Genomic DNA, 19,524 nt, shown 5'->3' with positions numbered 1-19,524 from the left:
CAGTTCATAATGTTCAAACTAATGGTAAAGCCTTGACTTTTCTTGTTCACTACAGCATGTGGCCTGCCTCGGGGGGGGGGGGGGAAACCCAGAGCCCTGCTTCAGTCCTAATTTGTTCCACTTAACTCGCACTTTAGTTCCTCCTGGTTAGGTTATAATCAAGAGAAAATGAAGGTCTTAACATACAGTGTAATGCTTTGACTGCCACGGGATTTTTCTCTAAGAATTTTAAATACACTGAAAGCCCTTTTAAAAAGAGGCGCACCTTGATTTTGCTGATGTGCATTTTTGGTGGGGCTTAAATGTAGCAGAGCTGATAATGATTCATAGCCCCATCTCTAGGTACCTCATTAGGCCTTTCCTCTAGAGTAGCGGAGTCCAGCCCACCCCACCCCGCACCTTCTCCACACCTGCTTAGTACTCGGCGGGCCCCGGCCCTCAAACCGTCTGTTATATGATCCTTGTCCAATGGCGGGCGGTAGGCACAGTTGGTCACAGTGACGGTAGCTCCACAGAGGGCCCTATAAAATCACTCCACCGTATCACAGTGGGCCATCTGCTCGGCACAGTCACTGATGAACTCTGGGAAATCCTGGCACACACACACACAGAAGCACACGCAGCCTCTCTCCCGCTGGTTTCAGACAGGGGGGCGGTGCTCGGCACACTTTAATGTACGAGAGATTTGGTTTGGAAGTCAGCGTGCTGATGTGTGTGATGAGGTGATGCTCCATGTGCTTCTTTTCTATACACTCTATCCATATGAGTGAAGACGTGTAAGACCTGTGCACGCTCGTCACGTGCTCATAAGTGTGCCCGCACAAAAGAACATCTGTGTCTATGCTGGCATATTTTAGCCCAAAGGCTAATTCCCCCCCAAACTAGGCGCCTGATAGAGTGATCTAATAAGGTAATGGCTTTTGCCTAACTCAATCTGGCTGGAAGCGGACGGTGGATTTGTGATTGTCATCAGGGATTAGTCATCAGGGGTGTCAGAGAGAGGGACCTCCAAGTCCCCCTCTGTCTGTGTCATTCCACAAACCAAAATCTCATTTCATTCGTAATCAGCGCATAGACGCCAGGAATGAAAATTGAATCTACTTGTGGCTGATGTCGCATTTATACCTCATCAAAAATGATCATTCTCTGATATACCTCCGTGATCTCAATCTCTATTACCAGCCTTACTTCCCTCTGTATCAACAGTTTAATTGGGAAGGGGGGGGGGGGTAATTTTGCGCTCTTATGATACCTAATACAAGTAATATTTCCAGTGGGGTGTTTTAGATTTCTGTTGGGAAATCTGTTTTAAACAGCTCAGGGTTTATTATTTCATATCAATATTGGATTGTCATTATATTTCCCTCATTTAATTGTTGTACACATTTTTTTTTTTTTATGTTTTATCCTATTTCACCACACTGGTAGTCAATTTTTTTAAGGTGGAGAAATCACATACCCCCATTGCACCTACACTGTTCTGTTCCAGGTTTTTGCACAGTCCACCTTTAGACTCATTTTCACATTATCGACATGAGAATGAAAAAGCAATAACGTGCGAATGAACTCTCCCATCGATACATAAGATTCCCATTTACAGCAGATCCTTGACCGGGGGCCGAAACTAATATGAAGCAAATCTCATTTTGATTTGAAAGAAATGCTTCAAACGCTGAAATATCAGGTGGCAAATGGGGGCTAATGTTATGTGACAATTATCTTTATTGGAAAAAATGATGGCCTGGCAACTTGCAGAAATTCTAATATGAATGTGTGCAGTGAAGCATTGTGAATATAAATTCATTGCAGTTAGCATACAGCTTGTGAAGATGTTGTGTCAAACACTTGGTTTTGTCACTCTCAGGTGAAGTGCTGTAAGTACTGGCCTGATGATACGGAGATCTACAGAGACATCAAGGTGACACTGATAGAGACTGAGTTGCTGTCAGAGTATGTCATCAGGACCTTTGCTGTAGAGAAGGTACACTTTAACCTTTTAAACACTTTTTTCCAGTTATAAATACAGTCATAACTTTTCAGATGTAGCTTTCCTACCTGAATAGCTGGAGAAGGACATATATATAAGGCTTCTCTAGCACTTTATGACAATGTTTATTAAATAGATGGATGGATGTTTAACATATCGTTAGCTTCATAGCATAATTGCCTAAGTCATTTGACTAAGTCAATGACTTAGGCACTTATGCTATGAAGCTAACGATATATTAATATGCAACCTAACCTAATATAACCTAATAGAATCATTTCTACCTCTCGATTTTTCTCTTTAACTATTGTTTATACCATATAAAAACTCCTAATTGTTACATTCTACTGTGACATTTTATAAAATCTTCAGGCAATATCCATTCAAAGAATAAACACAAATACTAATATAACATAGAGGAATATACTGTTCTTTATGGTACATGCAAAGTGCCCAGATAACTAATGCAGTGCATATTGTATAATATCAGCATGACAGATAGCTGCTACAGTAGGTGAAGACACATGGCTACACTGGCCTTAAACATCCTGTTCATCGCTAGATTAAACTTTGTACAAACCTTTCTTGGATCTTGATGAAGAGTGTGTTGATATTCAATTCAACTCGTATTTACTTTGGAAAGACTTCACACATCCATGTTCTTCTCACTACATTCTCTTTTGCTTTGTGTGCTTAAACTGTGTTCCTCAGAGAGGAGCTCATGAGATCCGGGAAATCCGACAGTTTCACTTCACTGGCTGGCCGGACCACGGTGTGCCATATCACGCCACCGGCCTTCTGGGGTTTATTAGAAGAGTCAAGTCCAAGACCCTGACCAATGCCGGACCCATGGTGGTTCACTGCAGGTTGGTGTGCACTCAGACGAAGAACTCTTCTTGATACTTGTGTTTTAGCTCTAACCCATGTGTACCTATTTTTGTGATTTGCGTATTTTTATACAATAGTCATTAGACTAATAGCGGCTCAATGCAGAAGTTACATATGTATAGCTAAGTACTGCCTTGTGGCTGGTATGTTACTTACGTTTTCATTCAGTCTTTTAATCCAAGAACTAGTCCCCAAAACTGGGTATTAGTAACTGGGACAGTATCCATGGAAAGATGTTGTGGTGTTAAGGTTTTTAAATATCATTTGCCATTTTTGGTGTTTATAGTACTGTGTACACAACAAGCAAATTTTGATTCACCTCTACTGTACTGTATATTGGGCTTAATGTACACTACAGTGTAGGTCACAATTATGGGATCGTAATAACTGCTAAAACATAAATCGTAATGTAACATTACATAAATGAGTGGTTTCCAACAATCCTTGTCAGGTGAGCTCACAAACCCCTTCTGTTTACCATTTATCATATTTACAAGCTTGGATAGCAAGTTAGCAAGCTAACAATTCCCATTATTTTTCCATCCTTCACAAACAGATATACATTTATCATTATGAAATTACCTTTTTATCCATTATGTTCAGCCAGTAATCATTTATTCATTTTGTTAGCAACTGTTAATCCATAATTTTAGCTTATGTTCAACTGGTGGCCCCATTTTTACAATAACCTTCATTGTTTTAATTCGTTTTAGCTAGCATTTTAAACTAGTTACATTTAGCTAATAGTGAAACAGTGTTTCAACTAGGTATATTTTAGAAGTTTCAGTGATTTGTTCACATTGTTAGCCAACAGTTTTTGCTGTTACTATTCCATACGTAGCTATTTAGTTTGTTTTTTATCTGTTTTTAGTAATTTAGGCATCCCTATTAGCTACATGCCACCTAAACCTAATGTTAGCTTTGCTGCTTCAACTTGTTCAGGTCCACTTAATTCTTTAATTAAATTGTAATTTAATTTTTTTTAATTTAGTTGAGCTGGTCTCCCTGTGGTGCTTGGTAATCACTGCATTAAATAGCCAATTTGAAACATAAGTGACCTCTGGGCACTCTTAATGTTGGCAACAGATCAAGTAAAGCTGTTGATGTGAAACCCTAGTGTGCTCAACTTTTTATTGTTAGGGAAATCATTTAATCTTATTCCACCTCATAAAAGTTATATTTCTTTAAACTTAAAGCAAAAAAAAAACCAAACCTCACTTCTCATGAATAAAAATCCGTGTCTGTCCGCAGCGCTGGAGCCGGTCGGACAGGCTGCTTCATCGTCATTGACATCATGCTGGACATGGCGGAGAGAGAGGGCGTGGTGGACATTTACAACTGTGTGAGGGAGCTGCGTTCACGGAGGGTCAACATGGTTCAGACTGAGGTACTGTACGACTGGTTTAAACAGTTCTCCACAGAGACATCACTAAAATACAGAACTGCAGGACTGCAGCTTGACAGGTTTTGGTCCTCAAAAGTGGATTAACTAGAATCAATAAATAATTCTTAGATTGAGCCCCCTGCTTCTCTGGTCCTGAACAAATGCTGAGAATTCATACCAGCCAGAAGCAGTGTCATTAAAAGAATGTTTTATATTTGGAACAAATAAATCATCGCCTGTCATTTATTAGTCGTTAATTCTGCAGCTTAGGTGATCCACAAGAGGTTTTTAAGCATTTTCCCAGTGACTGATGAGGCTCATTATTTTTGTAAATGCTGTATAATACGGTAGTTTAATGTTTTCCTGTCATTCACTTTCAAGTGCCAGTTCAAGTGTAACATTTTTCTCAAACAAAGATATGTTCATTATGTAATTAAACAATCCAAATAATTAACATAATCTGATGTTAAGCAAGTGCTCTACTTGTTTTAGTTTGCTTTTAATATTATTTGAATTATATTCATATTCAAAGCTGGCATATTTATGTCTAGAACAGGAGTGTGGATTTTATTGTTACAATTCGCACTACTGTTACATTTTTAATGATAATTTCTCACAAAGGACGTTTACTGGAGTGCACACCCTAACTATTCCTCCAAGTGGTAAACACAAGTGCTTGGCAATATGCGTTGTAATAAAAGGGTTTAGAGTGTTGAGGATTTGGCTCATATTGATGGTTTCAAAACATCCCCGGCTCATCCTATAGTTTTACGCTGATGCGGACAACCGAAAGACTCTGTGCTTTCCTGAACACCGGCCATCTGGAGGTGTCCATAGTCTCGGTGAATGCATCATTTCACCGTAATTCCCTTTAAATCACAAGCGTCATTGGATTTAATGGGCAAATGTTTCATTGCTGACGTCCGGATTGGGATTTGAGCAACTGGAGACCAAAGGCTGCTCACCCTGAGTCACTCTCCTCAAGTTCAGTGACCTTCAAATTCTGTGTATGTGTCTATTTTCCCTCACAGGTGTTCTGGCTGGTTGGCACAGCTCCTCAGCCCCGCGGCCACACACCACCATCCTACCATGCTTTAATTTAACCACGGAAATGAAATGCTTTGTTGTTGTTTACATATTATGAGCTCAGATAAGCTCTATCAATCTGCGGATTGATAGAGCTGGTCTTACTGACCCAGGCAGGGATAGTCAAACTCTGAGGTCAACATTTCACATTCTGCTTTAGACTTAACAAATGGCAACACATGTTCCCCTTTCAATCTGTAAATCTGACCCCTGTGCATGTGTGTGGATTTTGGTACAAAGTGACAAGGAAGTGTCAGCTGGAAATGTCACTTCAGAATAGATTTGCATCAAGCTGTGTCGCCATGTCCACTGCTTGAGTGACTGACTGAGGAGGAGGAAATGTGTTACGATTTTATGTTTTTCTGACCGCACGCTATTGAGCACAGTGGGTGTTGGGTTTTTTGTTTGTTTGCTTGTTTTTGGTTTTATATAAGAACTCAACCATTAACCTTCCTGTGACGATGATAGCAATACTCATGAGGAAATCCTAACCTTGATAAGTTCACTGAGGTTTCACAGGATCCTAAAAAAACATGGAAAAGGTCAAGTCATTCATGAAAATATTTTCTGCTAGACTTCTAAATATTTTAAGGTTTTGAAAATGTCATACAATTCTGGGTTTTATAAGAGAATTAAATAAGCTGTGTACCAAAAAAATGCAAAAATATGTATTGTAACCTTTGAACAAAGACAATGACAAATATTAGACACAGAAACTGCCGTGGGGGTAAAGCATAATCCCAGTAAGGTCATGGAAAGGTCACTGAATTTTTCTAGCAAAAACAGAGGAAAACCCTGGCTCACATATTTCTGCTTATAGCAGTGGTAGAAATAAAAAATAAAACTTTCTTTTTTGGGGGGGGGGGGGAGCTTGTCTTCTGTCATAAGTCATAGATGCCTGATGGATGCGCAATGAGGATGCTGTTTTTTTCAGGAGCAGTATGTCTTCATCCATGATGCCATTTTGGAGGCATGTCTCTGTGGCGACACCACCATTCCTGCGAGTCAGCTCCGCTCCGTCTACTACGACATGAACCGCCTGGACCCGCAGACAAACTCCAGCCCCATTAAAGAGGAGTTCAGGGTGAGGAGCTATTTAACGTAATTAGACACATACAGTGTGTGCAAATTCATGATGACACATTATCTGAAGCACGAGGCTGCTTTAAACAAATTCTGTGCATAAACGTACTTTATATAAATAGGTGATGCATCTAATGTATAGTTATATGAAATGCGCCACCCCACTCTAAGTTTTATCCCAGTCACTTCAGGGGAGTCGGAGCTATCACTAATGTAACTGATCAAAGAATCGCATTGTTAATTACCATATCGGGAGATAATTAGCGCACTCAAAACCCAAGTGCCTACCTTCCTGCGTCAGTATGACACCATGTAATTCTGCTTCAATCTCAAAGACACTCAATATGGTGACTCCCACGCTGCGGGTGGAAGACTGCAGCATCGCCCTGCTGCCTAGAAACCACGAGAAGAACCGCTGCATGGACGTCCTGCCTCCGGACCGCTGCCTTCCCTTCTTGATCACCATTGATGGCGAGAGCTCCAATTACATCAATGCCGCTCTGATGGATGTAAGGGTCAAACATTTTACACTTTTAAGTCTGTCTGCTTGCATGCTGGTTCAGATCATCTTGCTGATTTCAGCTGTAATTTTAAAGTGGTAAAGTAGCACTGAATCACAAATTGGTGAAACTGCAGCTGCCTGTATTTGTGTATTGGAACCTTAAAATGTTGCTGATTTGAAAGCAGGGATTTTGCATTTTTTTTTTCGTAGAAGTAAGACCTACGACATGTTGGTATTTCAGCCTGCTATACAATGCTGATTTTTATGTGACTTTTAAATGTTGCTAATTTTTATAAAGAGTATAGTAAGTCAAAATTCAGATTTAAGTCTTGCAATCTTGACTTGAAATTTACTCATTGAGACTTTTAACTTGGACTGCAGCCACCTAGGACTTACTTGAGTTAAGAGCTTCTGCCACAGAATTAAGACTTCACAACATCTCTGAATCGCTGTCACTTCTAATTAAGCACTTATCTGTCAGTATCTAAGAAACATCAAAGGAAACAATTGAAAATGCTATGTCTAGCAATTCTTAAGGGGACCTAACAAAGAACACCTTGACAAGGCACATGCTCGCTGATGGACTTTTTGGCTCCTGCTGGGATTGAGCAGGTGACCTTTCAGGTACAGGATTGTCTCAGTCCCCACTGGGCTACATTGGGGAGCCAGAAACCACATTAAAAGTGCTCTGTCCTAAAATAATCTCCCTAGACATGGAATCTCCATTAGAAAACTGCTCTCAGCAGGAAGTCCGGTTGAGAGACGGAGGTCGTTTTAGAAATGGTTTTATTCTTGACAGTGTTGCACAAAAGCATGCACTTGGTCTATTCAGCATCAGCTCTTTCTTTTTCTTCTTCTTCCCTCCCTCCAGAGTTACAAGCAGCCTTCTGCATTCATAGTGACACAGCACCCATTGCCAAACACAGTAAAGGACTTCTGGAGATTGGTGCTGGACTACCACTGCACATCCATAGTAATGCTCAATGATGTCGACCCAGCACAGGTAAACCCGACCCAGTACATTTGCTTAAATAAATAGCAAGCACATGAAATCCTGAAGGAAGAATTTTAATGCAAGAATTTTACTCACAAACAAATGAGACATGAGTTCTTTCATGACAGTTTTTTTTTTAATCTAAAAGTTGCAAAAAGGACATTGATGGGAACCGATTGAATGATTACATTTCACAAACCCAGGGAAACCCCGAGGGATGTATCTATGTTAGAGAAACTATATATTTGTATGAATACTGAATATGCTTGAAATAAGGTATATACTGCAGAGTGGAAGGAATAGGACTTGCTGTAAAAGTAGACGAAGAAAAGAAGGCCTGTGGAAGAGACTCCAGATTTCTCAGCCCGAGGCTCTGTCATAACACCCGGGGATCAAAGCCTGAAGCCAGGCTGCTCTCCCCATCCAAATCCCCTTTCCCTAGGTGACTGGCTGGATAGAAAAGGCCTTTCATTCAATATTCTCACTGTAGCCAGCCCGTCAGCAAGCCAAGAAAGCAGCGCAGGTGGGAAGGTAGGAAGGGGGTGGGTGGAGGTTGAGGAGTAGATGAAGGCGAGGGAGGTTTACCATCTTCTCCATCAACATCTTTGTTTTTGCATCTGTTGAATTTGTCAAGTTTTGATGGGCTCTAAAAGGAAGGCGGAAAGCGGTGCTTAAGCTGCCACACAGACAGCATATGTGCTTCTGCTTTTGTGTGTAAGAGACACAAAGTAAGCAACTATTTCCATGTCCGTCTGGATTCCCGTGTTGAGGTCTGTTATTTGCATTTCTCCAAGATGGTCCCTTTTTTCTCCCCCTTGATTGTTTATGACTGTGGCATGCATTTGTGACATGACATGTCTGTCAATGTGAGACGTGTCCATCTGTGTGTAAGCTTCCATTTGTCTGATTTAGAGCTCTGAGGCTGGCGACTGGCTCCACAGGTGCAAGTTCTTAACTGGGCTTTCTCTCATAAAGGAGCGGAAATGGAGGGGTTTTTACTGCTTTTGCAAGGCCATCCTAGAGGGTTTCTGCTCAGTGCACAAGAACAGTCAGTCTTAATATTGATAACTGCCACTTAAGACTTGTAATTAGAGTTAACTGCTGATTAGTGTTTATTTGAAACATCTATTGATTGAATATTGATTAATCAGTCTTTTACTGCAAAACCCAAGGTAGCATTGCTTTGTCCATCTGACACTGCAAGAGCTTGTAATTTGTTATTTTACAATAAGAGATCAGAAAGTCCATGCCCATTCCAAATTTGACTCGTCTCTTGTTCAGGGTCGACTGCTTATGAAACCCTGCACAGCCTCTAGGACGATTGGTATCTTTATCAGCCCCTCAAAGTCCTGGTCTGACACCCACTTGCTTATTTGCATCTGCAATTTTACCACATATCCAAACATTTGTGTCCACAATCACTGCTGATAAGAGCTGGATTTCTGACTATGCCCCAGATGCCAAACAGCGGTTTTCAGAGAATGAAGCGAAGAGAATAAATGTCCTCGCCTAAAGATTGAGCATCAAGTCAGAGTTTACATATGAAGGGCTGTTTACCATAAATGCCTCCCTAGGGTCAGAGAAAGGCATGTGAGAAGGAAGATGATTTAAGGGCACTCTATGCCGTAGCAGTGCTAGCATGACACTGTTGGTCCATTCACATTGCATTGAAAAGGCCACAGCAACAAATCTTCACTCTACATCCACCCTACTTGCCAGATTTCCCAGCCTATCACTTTGTTCTCTTCCCCAAAAATAAAAGTTGAATGGTGACTATTTTGACCCACTGGTGGAGATCCAGACACGTTATAGACAAACAAGTGCAGCTATTTAGAACAAGACATCCGCAGAGTGATTTAAAAGCAGTGTCAGCGCTAAAAGTGGTACAAAACTACCCAAGGAGACAGCCTTGAGTGGAAATGGGTGTGGCCACAGACCTTTTTTAACTGTCTCTTGCAGCTTCAGCCTAAACATATAAAGTTTATTTGGCTGGAAATGATGTATGTTAAAAGGATGGAATAATTTTGCTGAAGATGAAATTTGTCAAGTTTGTTGGTGTGAAATGTTTAGCCGCTTGGGCTGTAGGAATATACCAGAAAAGGGACAGGAACAATACATTTCTTTCATCAAAAATACAGGCAATGAATTATCTTTCCATCAATCAATCTTTTGATGATCTTGCCTTTTGATGACATTTTTCATCTTAGACATGAATCAATTTTTTTAAACTGCTTTTAAGGAACAAAGAATTCTAAAGAGGGGCAAAAGAATTACCCAAAGATTTTGAGAAATTTCAGTTGGATTTGTTGAACAAAGGGTTAGTTGATTAGGAGAAAGCTCCCAAACTTGGAGAACACCTGTGTTTAGTTTCTGCAATATCAAAAAAAAATTTTTTTGTATTGAATGTTCTCAAATTTAAAAAAAAAATGTTCAATGTTCAATTTTAAAAAGAAAAGTACTTTGTATTGAATGAATTCACCTCTTTTGACTCTGCCTATTGTACCGTGTCACTTTGCCTTCAGACTTAATTTTTTTTTTTTTTTTGCAAGTGTATAAAAGGAGCTGACATCAGAGTCACAGTCTTTAGTCAGTATAGTTTGGATCTGAAACTAATAAGTCATCTTTCCTTTTCTTGTGTTTCCCTTTGTTGATTTGTCTGTGTGCTGGTGTACATGCATTTCTCTATATGTGTGTATGCGTGTGTGTGTATGTATGTGCACATGCCTATTTGGTTTAGTTGTGCCCACAGTACTGGCCAGAAAACGGAGTCCACCGCCACGGACCCATCCAGGTGGAGTTTGTCTCCGCTGATCTGGAAGAGGACATCATCAGCAGAATATTCCGGATCTACAATGCGGCTCGGGTACGGTAACACAAAATGGACAAGCTACAAACAAAAAAAGCATTCTGTGTGATCAGCCTGATGTGTAGTTGTTGGGTTTTTTTTGTTTGTTTTTTTCTGCTTTGCTGCCCATTTATTTGTAACTTTTGAAACTTGTTTGTCTTCCCTGCTGTGAAGCCAATTTATTCTGTGACTGCACACCTCACACGTCCCACTCATACGTCGGCCTGTCCGTTCAAGCTGTGCAGAGGCAGAGTCATTGTGCTCTTTAACTATGCCACTGCACCAGTTGACTGGATGGAGGTGTGATTGCCACAAGTTAATTGTCTCTTAGACAGCTTGAGAAAATTGTCACATGTAGTTAAAAAAAAAAGAAGAAGCAGAAAACAGGTTTTCCCGTCAATTAACACATTTTGGGTTGAACAAGAACACGGCGATGCTGAACAAAAACTACCAACACATACTTCTTATAAGTGGAATCTAATGTATCCGCAGCACAATGTGCAACTTCTTTTTAAAGGTGACAGTTTCATTTGCATCATTTTTGAAGTGGCCAAAAGAGGATAAATTATTTCATGCAATGAGTCAGAAAAATCATAAAAAGAAAGACATTTGCTTTTATTTTGTGTCTCTCGTATCATCCTGTGACACCCTAGATTTATTTTGAAGTGAGCCCCATATTTAAATTATTTCTAATAAAGAAATAACTCTTGTTTTTTTTAAATGATTTAAATAAATATCACAAATCTAGTTCACTTGCATTTTTCTGGAATCGTGAGCGAACCCTCAAAGAGAGATATCTCACAACATGGCGTGTACTGACCCTTTAACTTTGAGCTACCAGACATCACTGCACAGACAGGCACCTGACCCATGCCGGCATCACCTGCAGTCACCTGTGTAAGCTGTTTATCCCAACAGCCTGCTCTCTGTTGTCAATAATCGCTCCTCATATTAACGTGCTGTAACATCCTCTGGCCGGCAGAGGCACCTACAGCATGTTAAGTGCACTACAAGCTAATCACACATGATCGCGGACAAGTGTTATTGATCGATATGTCTGAGTGTGATTTAGAGTGTCTGGATCCTAGATTGCTTAACTATCTGTCTCCAGCAGCAACTGTGCTCATCTATCACCCTGTCTTATCTGCACGCTTATCTCTTCAGCGACTCCTCGCGCCCTTTAACCATCTCTATCCAGCCTCTGATGAAGCTTAGCTTCACCCTCCCTGCATCTTTACAGTCTGATTGCATCTTTATACAACAGCGATTAACTCCCCCCTACATATGTGTATTAACCTGGGATAACTGTTGTCCTTCCCCCCCCCTCTAGCCTCAGGATGGCTACCGGATGGTGCAGCAGTTCCAGTTCCTGGGTTGGCCCATGTACAGAGACACGCCCATGTCCAAACGCTCCTTCCTCAAGCTCATTCGACAGGTGGATAAATGGCAGGAGGAGTACGACGGGGGAGAGGGACGCACTGTGGTCCACTGTCTGTAAGTTTCCAACTTCATTCCCTGCTGGTATTAAAAATGAAACATCTCCACCTACTGACTGAAAGCCTTCACTGCATCAAAACACACCTCAGCCCTTTGTGAGCCTTTAGTGTCAGCTTTAGCTTTCTTTTTGAACTCTTCTTGGATGACTTTGAAATTTTTAATTAACTTTTTTCTCACAACCATAGGAATGGAGGCGGCCGCAGTGGGACATTCTGTGCCATCAGCATTGTGTGTGAGATGCTTCAGCACCAGCGCTCTGTGGATGTTTTCCACGCTGTCAAGACACTGAGGAATAATAAGCCCAACATGGTGGACCTACTGGTGAGGGACACTGCAGGAGCTGAAAACTTGATATAAATGCAGTCTTCATAAATCAGAATATTGTTTTAAGTTTCTCACAGTACCAGTTGGGAATCTACAGCAATCTAGGTATAATGGCTGAAGAAGCAGAGAGAACAACATATTGTCTTTCTGCGCGTCCAAACCATCTCAGCCTTGGCTGTCTAACTTTCTCTCCAAAACACTCAACCTGTGCCGCCTCTGACGTACTCTTTTCTAAACTTGTCTGTTCTGGTCACTTCCAATAAAAATAGCAACATCTATAGCTCTGCCAGTTCATCCTCCTGTCTTCATGTCAGTACCACCATCTCCAAACCACACATCATAGCAGGTCTCACTACTACCTCGTAAACCTTCCCTTTCACTCTTGCTGCTACTCTTCTGTCAAAAATCACCCCTGATATTCATCTCCACCCACTCCACTCTGCCTGCACTCTCTTATTCACCTCTCTTGTTCGCTGTCCGTTGTTTTGTACGAATGACACCAGGGATTTAAACTCATTAATCTCACAAAAAAGTAATTAAAAAAGCTACTTTCAGTTACTGCCTTAACTACATGGTGTCAACACAGCAGTGTTACCTTCAAATATTTCATTTGGCTTTACGCCCTTCCTGATATTTCCCAGTTTGTGTGTCCTGGGGCCTTTCACTTGTGCATTACAACTGACAGTGGACCTTTATGTATGATATTTTGGAACTAAAGAGCAAAATTATTTTACTTAATTATGACTTCAATAACTAACTATTTTGAACTTTTCATCTGATGCCTCCTCTCTGTAATGCGTGCATCAATGAATTCAATTCAGTTTTATTTATATAGCGTCAAATAACAACAGTCACCTCAAGACTCTACAATAATACAGATCCCTCAACAATAAGATGACTCCCTATGAGAAAGCCCTTGGCAGTGACAGTGGGAAGGAAAAACTCCCTTTTAACGTGAAAAAACCTCCAGCAGACCCGCTCTGTAATTTTAACTTCCTCATTTTGCAAAGCTAGCTAGTGGGCTGTCTTGGATCATTTGAATGGCTACTTCTGGGCCCGTGAGTCGTAAGTTTGACAACTCTCAACATAAACTGTGGCAAGATGTCAAAATTAACTTATATTAATACAGCTTTGAAGCCTTCGTCACAGAAAACATCAAAAATCAGGAATCAAAAATCAAGAGGACACACTAAAAACACTCAGCTCCGGACCATATTAAATCAACTCATATTTATTTAAACGTTTTCCACCAGTGGAAGAGGAAGTGATGCGTTATGCTGCTGCTTGTTGCAACTTTTATGAAGAAGAAGTATCTGACAGTTTCCTCTGCCGCTGAAGATTGTGAAGATGGTGATCGCACGATTAGGGGTCCATATATCTGCATCTGTGACGCGTATTCTATAGTGACAAGCAGTAAAGCAATAAAGTCAATACCTTCTCATCCGCTTGAATATGTCAGTTATTTATTGGTTTCAGTCTGGTGCAGAACTGAGATTGTTTAATGTGCCGAAAGCCTCGACTTTAAAGTCCCATTGATGTTTTGTCAGAGTTATAGGATTTAAATGGTATGATTATCAAACAAACAACAGGCCCTTTGGGAATAGCAAAAATCCCCAGAGGGCTTGTAGTATTCATTTATGACTTAGGAGACACTAACTTTATGACTTAGGCGACTCAGGCCAACTCCTGCACATCTCTAATGCCTCTGTCTGTTTCTTCTTTCCTGCTAGGACCAATACAAATTTTGCTATGAAGTGGCACTGGAGTACTTGAACTCTGGGTAACTTGGAGCTACCGCACCCAGCAGGACTTCTTAATTCGGGACATTACAGACAACTGCAGCTCACATGTGTGCATTATGCTAAGAGTGTGTGTTACCGACCCGACAAGAGTGACGTGCACACATGACCTCCTTTGACCAGCTCTCTTCCCTCTTCTTCTTCTCGATCTAGATGGGAAAGTTAGCAGAGTTGTACAGTGTTAAATATCACAGAATGTTTCAGTCACTACAAGCTAAGGAAGCCAGCAGAGGTGCAATGAGTTTGGTTTTTTTTTTTGTTTTTTTAATCCTCTGCAGTGAGCAGCCTTCTCTCTGGATCCCTACTTTTCTCCGTCTCTGCCTGTAGTCCCGTGGTTGTTGCCTTGATCCGCATTGGACGACAAGCACTGAAAACACTCCAGTTTTCCGTGGAATGCGATACGCTGTACATAATGTAATGTGTCCATTTTAATCTCTCAGATTTTTGTTTCATGCAGTTCATTATTAAAAGTCATTAAATGCAGGAGCTCAAAGCCTAAATGTTACTAAATGTCCTGTAAATTTATGACTTTCGGATGACTATTGCTTCATACTGTATGTTGGGGACAGCTGGCTCACATTTGCTTACCTTATTTCCTGTGCAGGGATCCAAAGCTTTATTTGCACTTCCATTGAATTTCTTGTTGTGCATATTGTACATATTTCTGTAGATTATTTATTCGCGGTATGTACTTTTTTTGTGACTCGCAAGTAAGTGACAATCATATGTTCTATAGGTTTGGTTTATTGATTGTATTGTGTGCTTTTTTTTTTTCAGTCATCTTGTATGACGGAGCAATTCCATTGTAAAAAAGAAAACAAAACAAAAACAAAAAATGATTATATAAATGTATCTACAATATAAAAGGTGGATTATCTATTTTTGCCTCGTTTCTAAGGGGAGCTGGGGAGGATGGCATTAGGGGAGCATCTGTTGGAGAGATGAGGGCACTACAGGTGCTATCCAATGTTAGCTTTTTTATTTTATTTTTTATGATGATGATTTATCTTAACTTGTTTATATATCAGTTCAGTTTAAAGCACAGTCGCATGAATATTAAGATAGTTTGGTTGGTTTTGAGCAAATAGACGATGCCCATAAGGTTTCAGAGGAAAAAGAGATTACGGTAAAATGCTACAAAAATATAATATTAGCAATGATTTAATAGTTCAAAAGCTAATTGTTTTTCTCATTTTTCACAGTCATCCCTAAAATGCTTTTATTAACGCATTGGAATAGAATGGTTATATTTTGGGAGTCTTTATATACGTAACATACTGTGTGTATACAAAATAAAGATTATTCAAAGCCCTCTTAATAACACACAAATCAGCTGTGACAAAGCTCACTCTGAGAAACTTGTCATTTCTTTATTTTAACCTCCTAGGACCTGGCGTCCACATATCTGGACATCACATTTTGGGATTTCTAGACCAAAATACCAAATTTTTCTCTACAAGGGCCTGATATCCACTTACGAGGACATTATACTGCCACTGTTCTATCAAAGTTTCAAACGAATGTCCGCATATGTGGCTCTCATTTTTCTCAGCAACAAAAATTAGGTAAAACAAAAAAATCTGGTAATTCTTTGTTTTTACATTCATCAGGTCCCAATCAGCCCAAATAGCAAAGGAAAATTCAAAATGCATCCCATGAAAGAGTTCGGGTCTTAGGAGGATAATATGAACTTCTGTCCTGTACATTCATGGTCATAACTTTCATGAACTTTTGTGCAGTTCGTCCCACATGAGATCTCCTGTGATGGGGGGAAAAAAAACACATATTTTAAAAATCTGTCAAAAACTTCTTTAAAAGATTTACTGTATTTACCAAATTAAATTCACATTTTTATACACAGAAAACATTCAAGCATAACATTCAGCCGCTAAAACAATTTTTATGTTCAGGAATGAAAGTAAAGATCTGTAATTTGGCATAATTGTTTTTTGTAAAACAATTGAAAGTTTATGGATAACTATTTCATGTTGGTATTAAAAATATTTCAATTTAAGAGCTTCGACATATTGGAGCATTAAGATTTTTTTTTTAAAATGATTTTGGTAATTACTGGTACTGTTAATTTAATGTAACTGTGACATAAAACTTACACCGGGTTTTAGTCTAATAACTTTAAGCACTCTATGTGAAATGATGCCAAATCAAGTTTTTGTAGTTTGCTCATGTTTATTAAAAACAGCAGAGACAAAAACTGAAACATTTTAGTTTCTAAACAAAATGAAACTTTGTTATTGTAATCTTGTGTTATTTAGTCTGCATCTGTTGATACAGTAGAGTGCTGTGCAAAAGCTACCCCTTATTTCTTCACATTTTACTAAGAAAACTAGAAATACATGCAGCAGTTTATTCAAATATGTGCAAACACACATGGAAATAAGTTTGAAAGTGTCGTTCTCCAACAATATTTCGTATGACCACCTTAATTTTATCAACACAGCCTGAACACACTCAAAGGTTTTCTTGTAATTTGTTTCAGGACTAGTTCTCCAGGCTTCTTGAAGGACATTAAAAGCTCTCCTTTTAGTTTTGGCTCTGTTTTTTATTTATTTCTATTTTCTGTTCTGTGTTAAGATCCCACACTGCTTCAATAATGTTGAGGCCCGGGCTCTGGAGAGGCTAGTCCATGATTGATGTGTATTTCTATCCAGGTATGTTTTTACTGCACTGGCTGTCTGTTTGGGATTGAGACACTGCCAGTGCAGAAAAATCATCTGATTATCTTGAAAAAAATCAAGCTAATGATTACACGATAAATCAAAATCTGACTATATTCTTCTCCAACAATTCCAACAATTTTGACATTTTTGCAATACTCCTGATTTTTATTTAATGTATTTAATGTAAGTACAAAACAATACAGACAGGGTTCTGTATGTGTCCCAAAACTGATTTGAGACAGTTATCTTAGACCATTTCCACCTTTGGTTTCATCTGCTACCCATAAAACTAGGTTTTGCATTCACACAACCTTTCATAATCCTGATTCAGCTGCCACATTGGATTACAATAGAATAGAGTAATCTATTTAATTTCATCATTGATTGGTTAATTGACATACTGAAATATTTTCTTCTTGTTCCAGCTCAGCTCTAGTGTGATGGTTATATTGTGTAGTGGTGTAGACGTTACATCATTTCCAGACTCAAAAACCTTAACCTTGAACAAATGGTAAATGGCCTGCATTTGTATAGCGCTTTTCTAGTCCCTAAGGACCCCAAAGCGCTTCACACTACATTCAGTCATTCACCCATTCACACACTGGCGATGGCAAGCTACATTATAGCCACAGCTGCCCTGGGGCGCACTGACAGAGGCGAGGCTGCCGGACACTGGCGCCACCGGGCCCTCTGACCACCACCAGTAGGCAAACATGGGGTTAGTATCTTGCCCAAGGATATTTGGCATGCAGCCAGGATGCAGCCTGGGATCGAACCACCGACTTTCTGATTAGTGGCTGACCTGCTCTGCCACCTGAGCTACAGCCACCCCTGAGCTACAACAAATGGCTGAATCTTCTCATTTAGCCTGTGCACATGCTTCTTTTGAAAAAAGTTCTTTTTGAAACATTCTTTATATTGAAATAATTTGAGAAGTTGAATTTAAAAAGCAAACTTTCAAGCTGCTTGACACCAAATTTTCAGCCTTTATGCAACCTGACCAACTAGAAAAAACCTGAGTTTGTTTCCGTTTTAATCAAAGCCTGACCTAGAAAAAGCTTGTCAAGTATTTGCCGTAGTGAGAACATTCAAACGTATTACGATGGGTTTCAGAAAGTTAGTTCCTTTGCTTTTACATGTAAAAGTCAACTCGCCTAATGGAAGTTAGGCAAAATGTTTGCCTCACCATATGTTAGAATGATCTGTTGATAAATGGCATTGATTAAAATAAATACATTATTAACATAAATATCCAAAGATACTTGAGAGCGGTGTTTCCAAATCTTTGAGGATTTAGGGGCAAGTGTCATGGACATCCAACGTTACACATCTAAGATAATTTCAAGTAGAAATTCTTGGTCATTATTTATTCACTTACAATGAAGGTTAATTTCATCAGGACAAATCTAGTGCCATTAATGTCTTACAAATCTGGAGCCCTGGTGCACATTTGTGCCTTCTGATTCATTCTTTTGGGTCTTTCTCCCTCTAGTGGTGTCCTAGAGAAGTTTTCCAGAACTTTTAAAAGTCGTTCATTTCCTGGCCTATTTGAGTTCAGCTATATGAAAGCACTAAACACAGTTTTTCTAAACAAAAAAATCGCTAAATGTGGGCACAGATGCAGATCACTTTCTGTAAAATGGCCAAACGGAGCACTGGCCACTGGCACTCCAAGTGTGATGAAAAACTTTTAACATTAAGGGTGTGTTTGTTGATGTTGGGTTTGTTAGTTTTTTTTTCATTTACCAAAACTAGATCCAAACATTTTGCTCCACAGTCTTGGTTTATTCTATTATTAAATAAACTATAATTAAAAGATTGCTTAAATTAAAAGATTACTTGTAATATAGAAATATAAAGATTTTACTACCTTTGCAGTAATTTATGTTTTTGCTGAATAGAACTAGTAGTTGATAAAGTATGCAGACATCCTGTACGATGAACAAATATTATGTACTATATCCAATAGATATTTGCAGAATGCACCTACAGTACAGATTTTTATCAAATACAAACGAAATACTGAGGAAGAAAACATGAAGTCTTAAGTCTTTAAAAGTCTGAGAATGAAGGCTTGGTGTAATAGTCGTCTGACTAAAGTTAAGCTCTTTTTGTATTAAAATATCTCTGCAAACAATTTTAGATTTGAGTAAACATGAAATCTATCACACACTCATTGCCTCCATATCCTGTACCACATGATTGCGTTGCACAGTTTACATGTGGCTGTGACCAGTTCAACTGGATCAGTTTAAAGGCTCAGTTGGGTCTAAATTAGGGGAACATCAGGCACTGTTATAAAGGTGGTCAAAAGAACGCACGTTTGCTTAACTACCCATATTTTTGAGGCATTCAGTGGGTTTCACAAGAAACTAACAATCTTAAATAGAAGAAAAAGCAGAATAATTCTTTCTGCTTTGCACTTATGGGTCATATCCACAGCGCTGGAGGTGAAGC

General features: G+C 39.5%; 1 protein-coding gene across 4 annotated transcripts in view; it reads left to right on the top strand.

Moving 5' to 3' along the window:
- Window positions 1–15,718, top strand: part of LOC113011062 (protein tyrosine phosphatase receptor type M) — a 161,067-nt gene extending 145,349 nt beyond the window's left edge. For 2 of the 4 annotated variants that reach the window (XM_080293329.1, XM_026150433.2), the window contains 10 exons: window positions 1,865–1,981; window positions 2,699–2,853; window positions 4,127–4,262; window positions 6,280–6,429; window positions 6,764–6,937; window positions 7,802–7,933; window positions 10,662–10,787; window positions 12,100–12,263; window positions 12,452–12,587; window positions 14,321–15,718. In XM_080293329.1, the coding sequence (XP_080149455.1) occupies window positions 1,865–1,981; window positions 2,699–2,853; window positions 4,127–4,262; window positions 6,280–6,429; window positions 6,764–6,937; window positions 7,802–7,933; window positions 10,662–10,787; window positions 12,100–12,263; window positions 12,452–12,587; window positions 14,321–14,374 (1,344 nt within the window). In that variant the 3' untranslated portion in view covers window positions 14,375–15,718. The remainder of the gene's footprint in view (window positions 1–1,864; window positions 1,982–2,698; window positions 2,854–4,126; window positions 4,263–6,279; window positions 6,430–6,763; window positions 6,938–7,801; window positions 7,934–10,661; window positions 10,788–12,099; window positions 12,264–12,451; window positions 12,588–14,320) is intronic. The other 2 variants (XM_080293327.1, XM_080293328.1) reach the window with 2 other exon arrangements.
- The last annotated feature ends 3,806 nt before the right edge of the window (window positions 15,719–19,524 follow it).

This window comes from Astatotilapia calliptera, chromosome 18 (genome assembly GCF_964374335.1).
Source record: "Astatotilapia calliptera chromosome 18, fAstCal68.1, whole genome shotgun sequence".
NCBI lineage: Eukaryota > Metazoa > Chordata > Actinopteri > Cichliformes > Cichlidae > Astatotilapia > Astatotilapia calliptera.
This window is presented reverse-complemented; position numbering and strand designations above follow the sequence as displayed.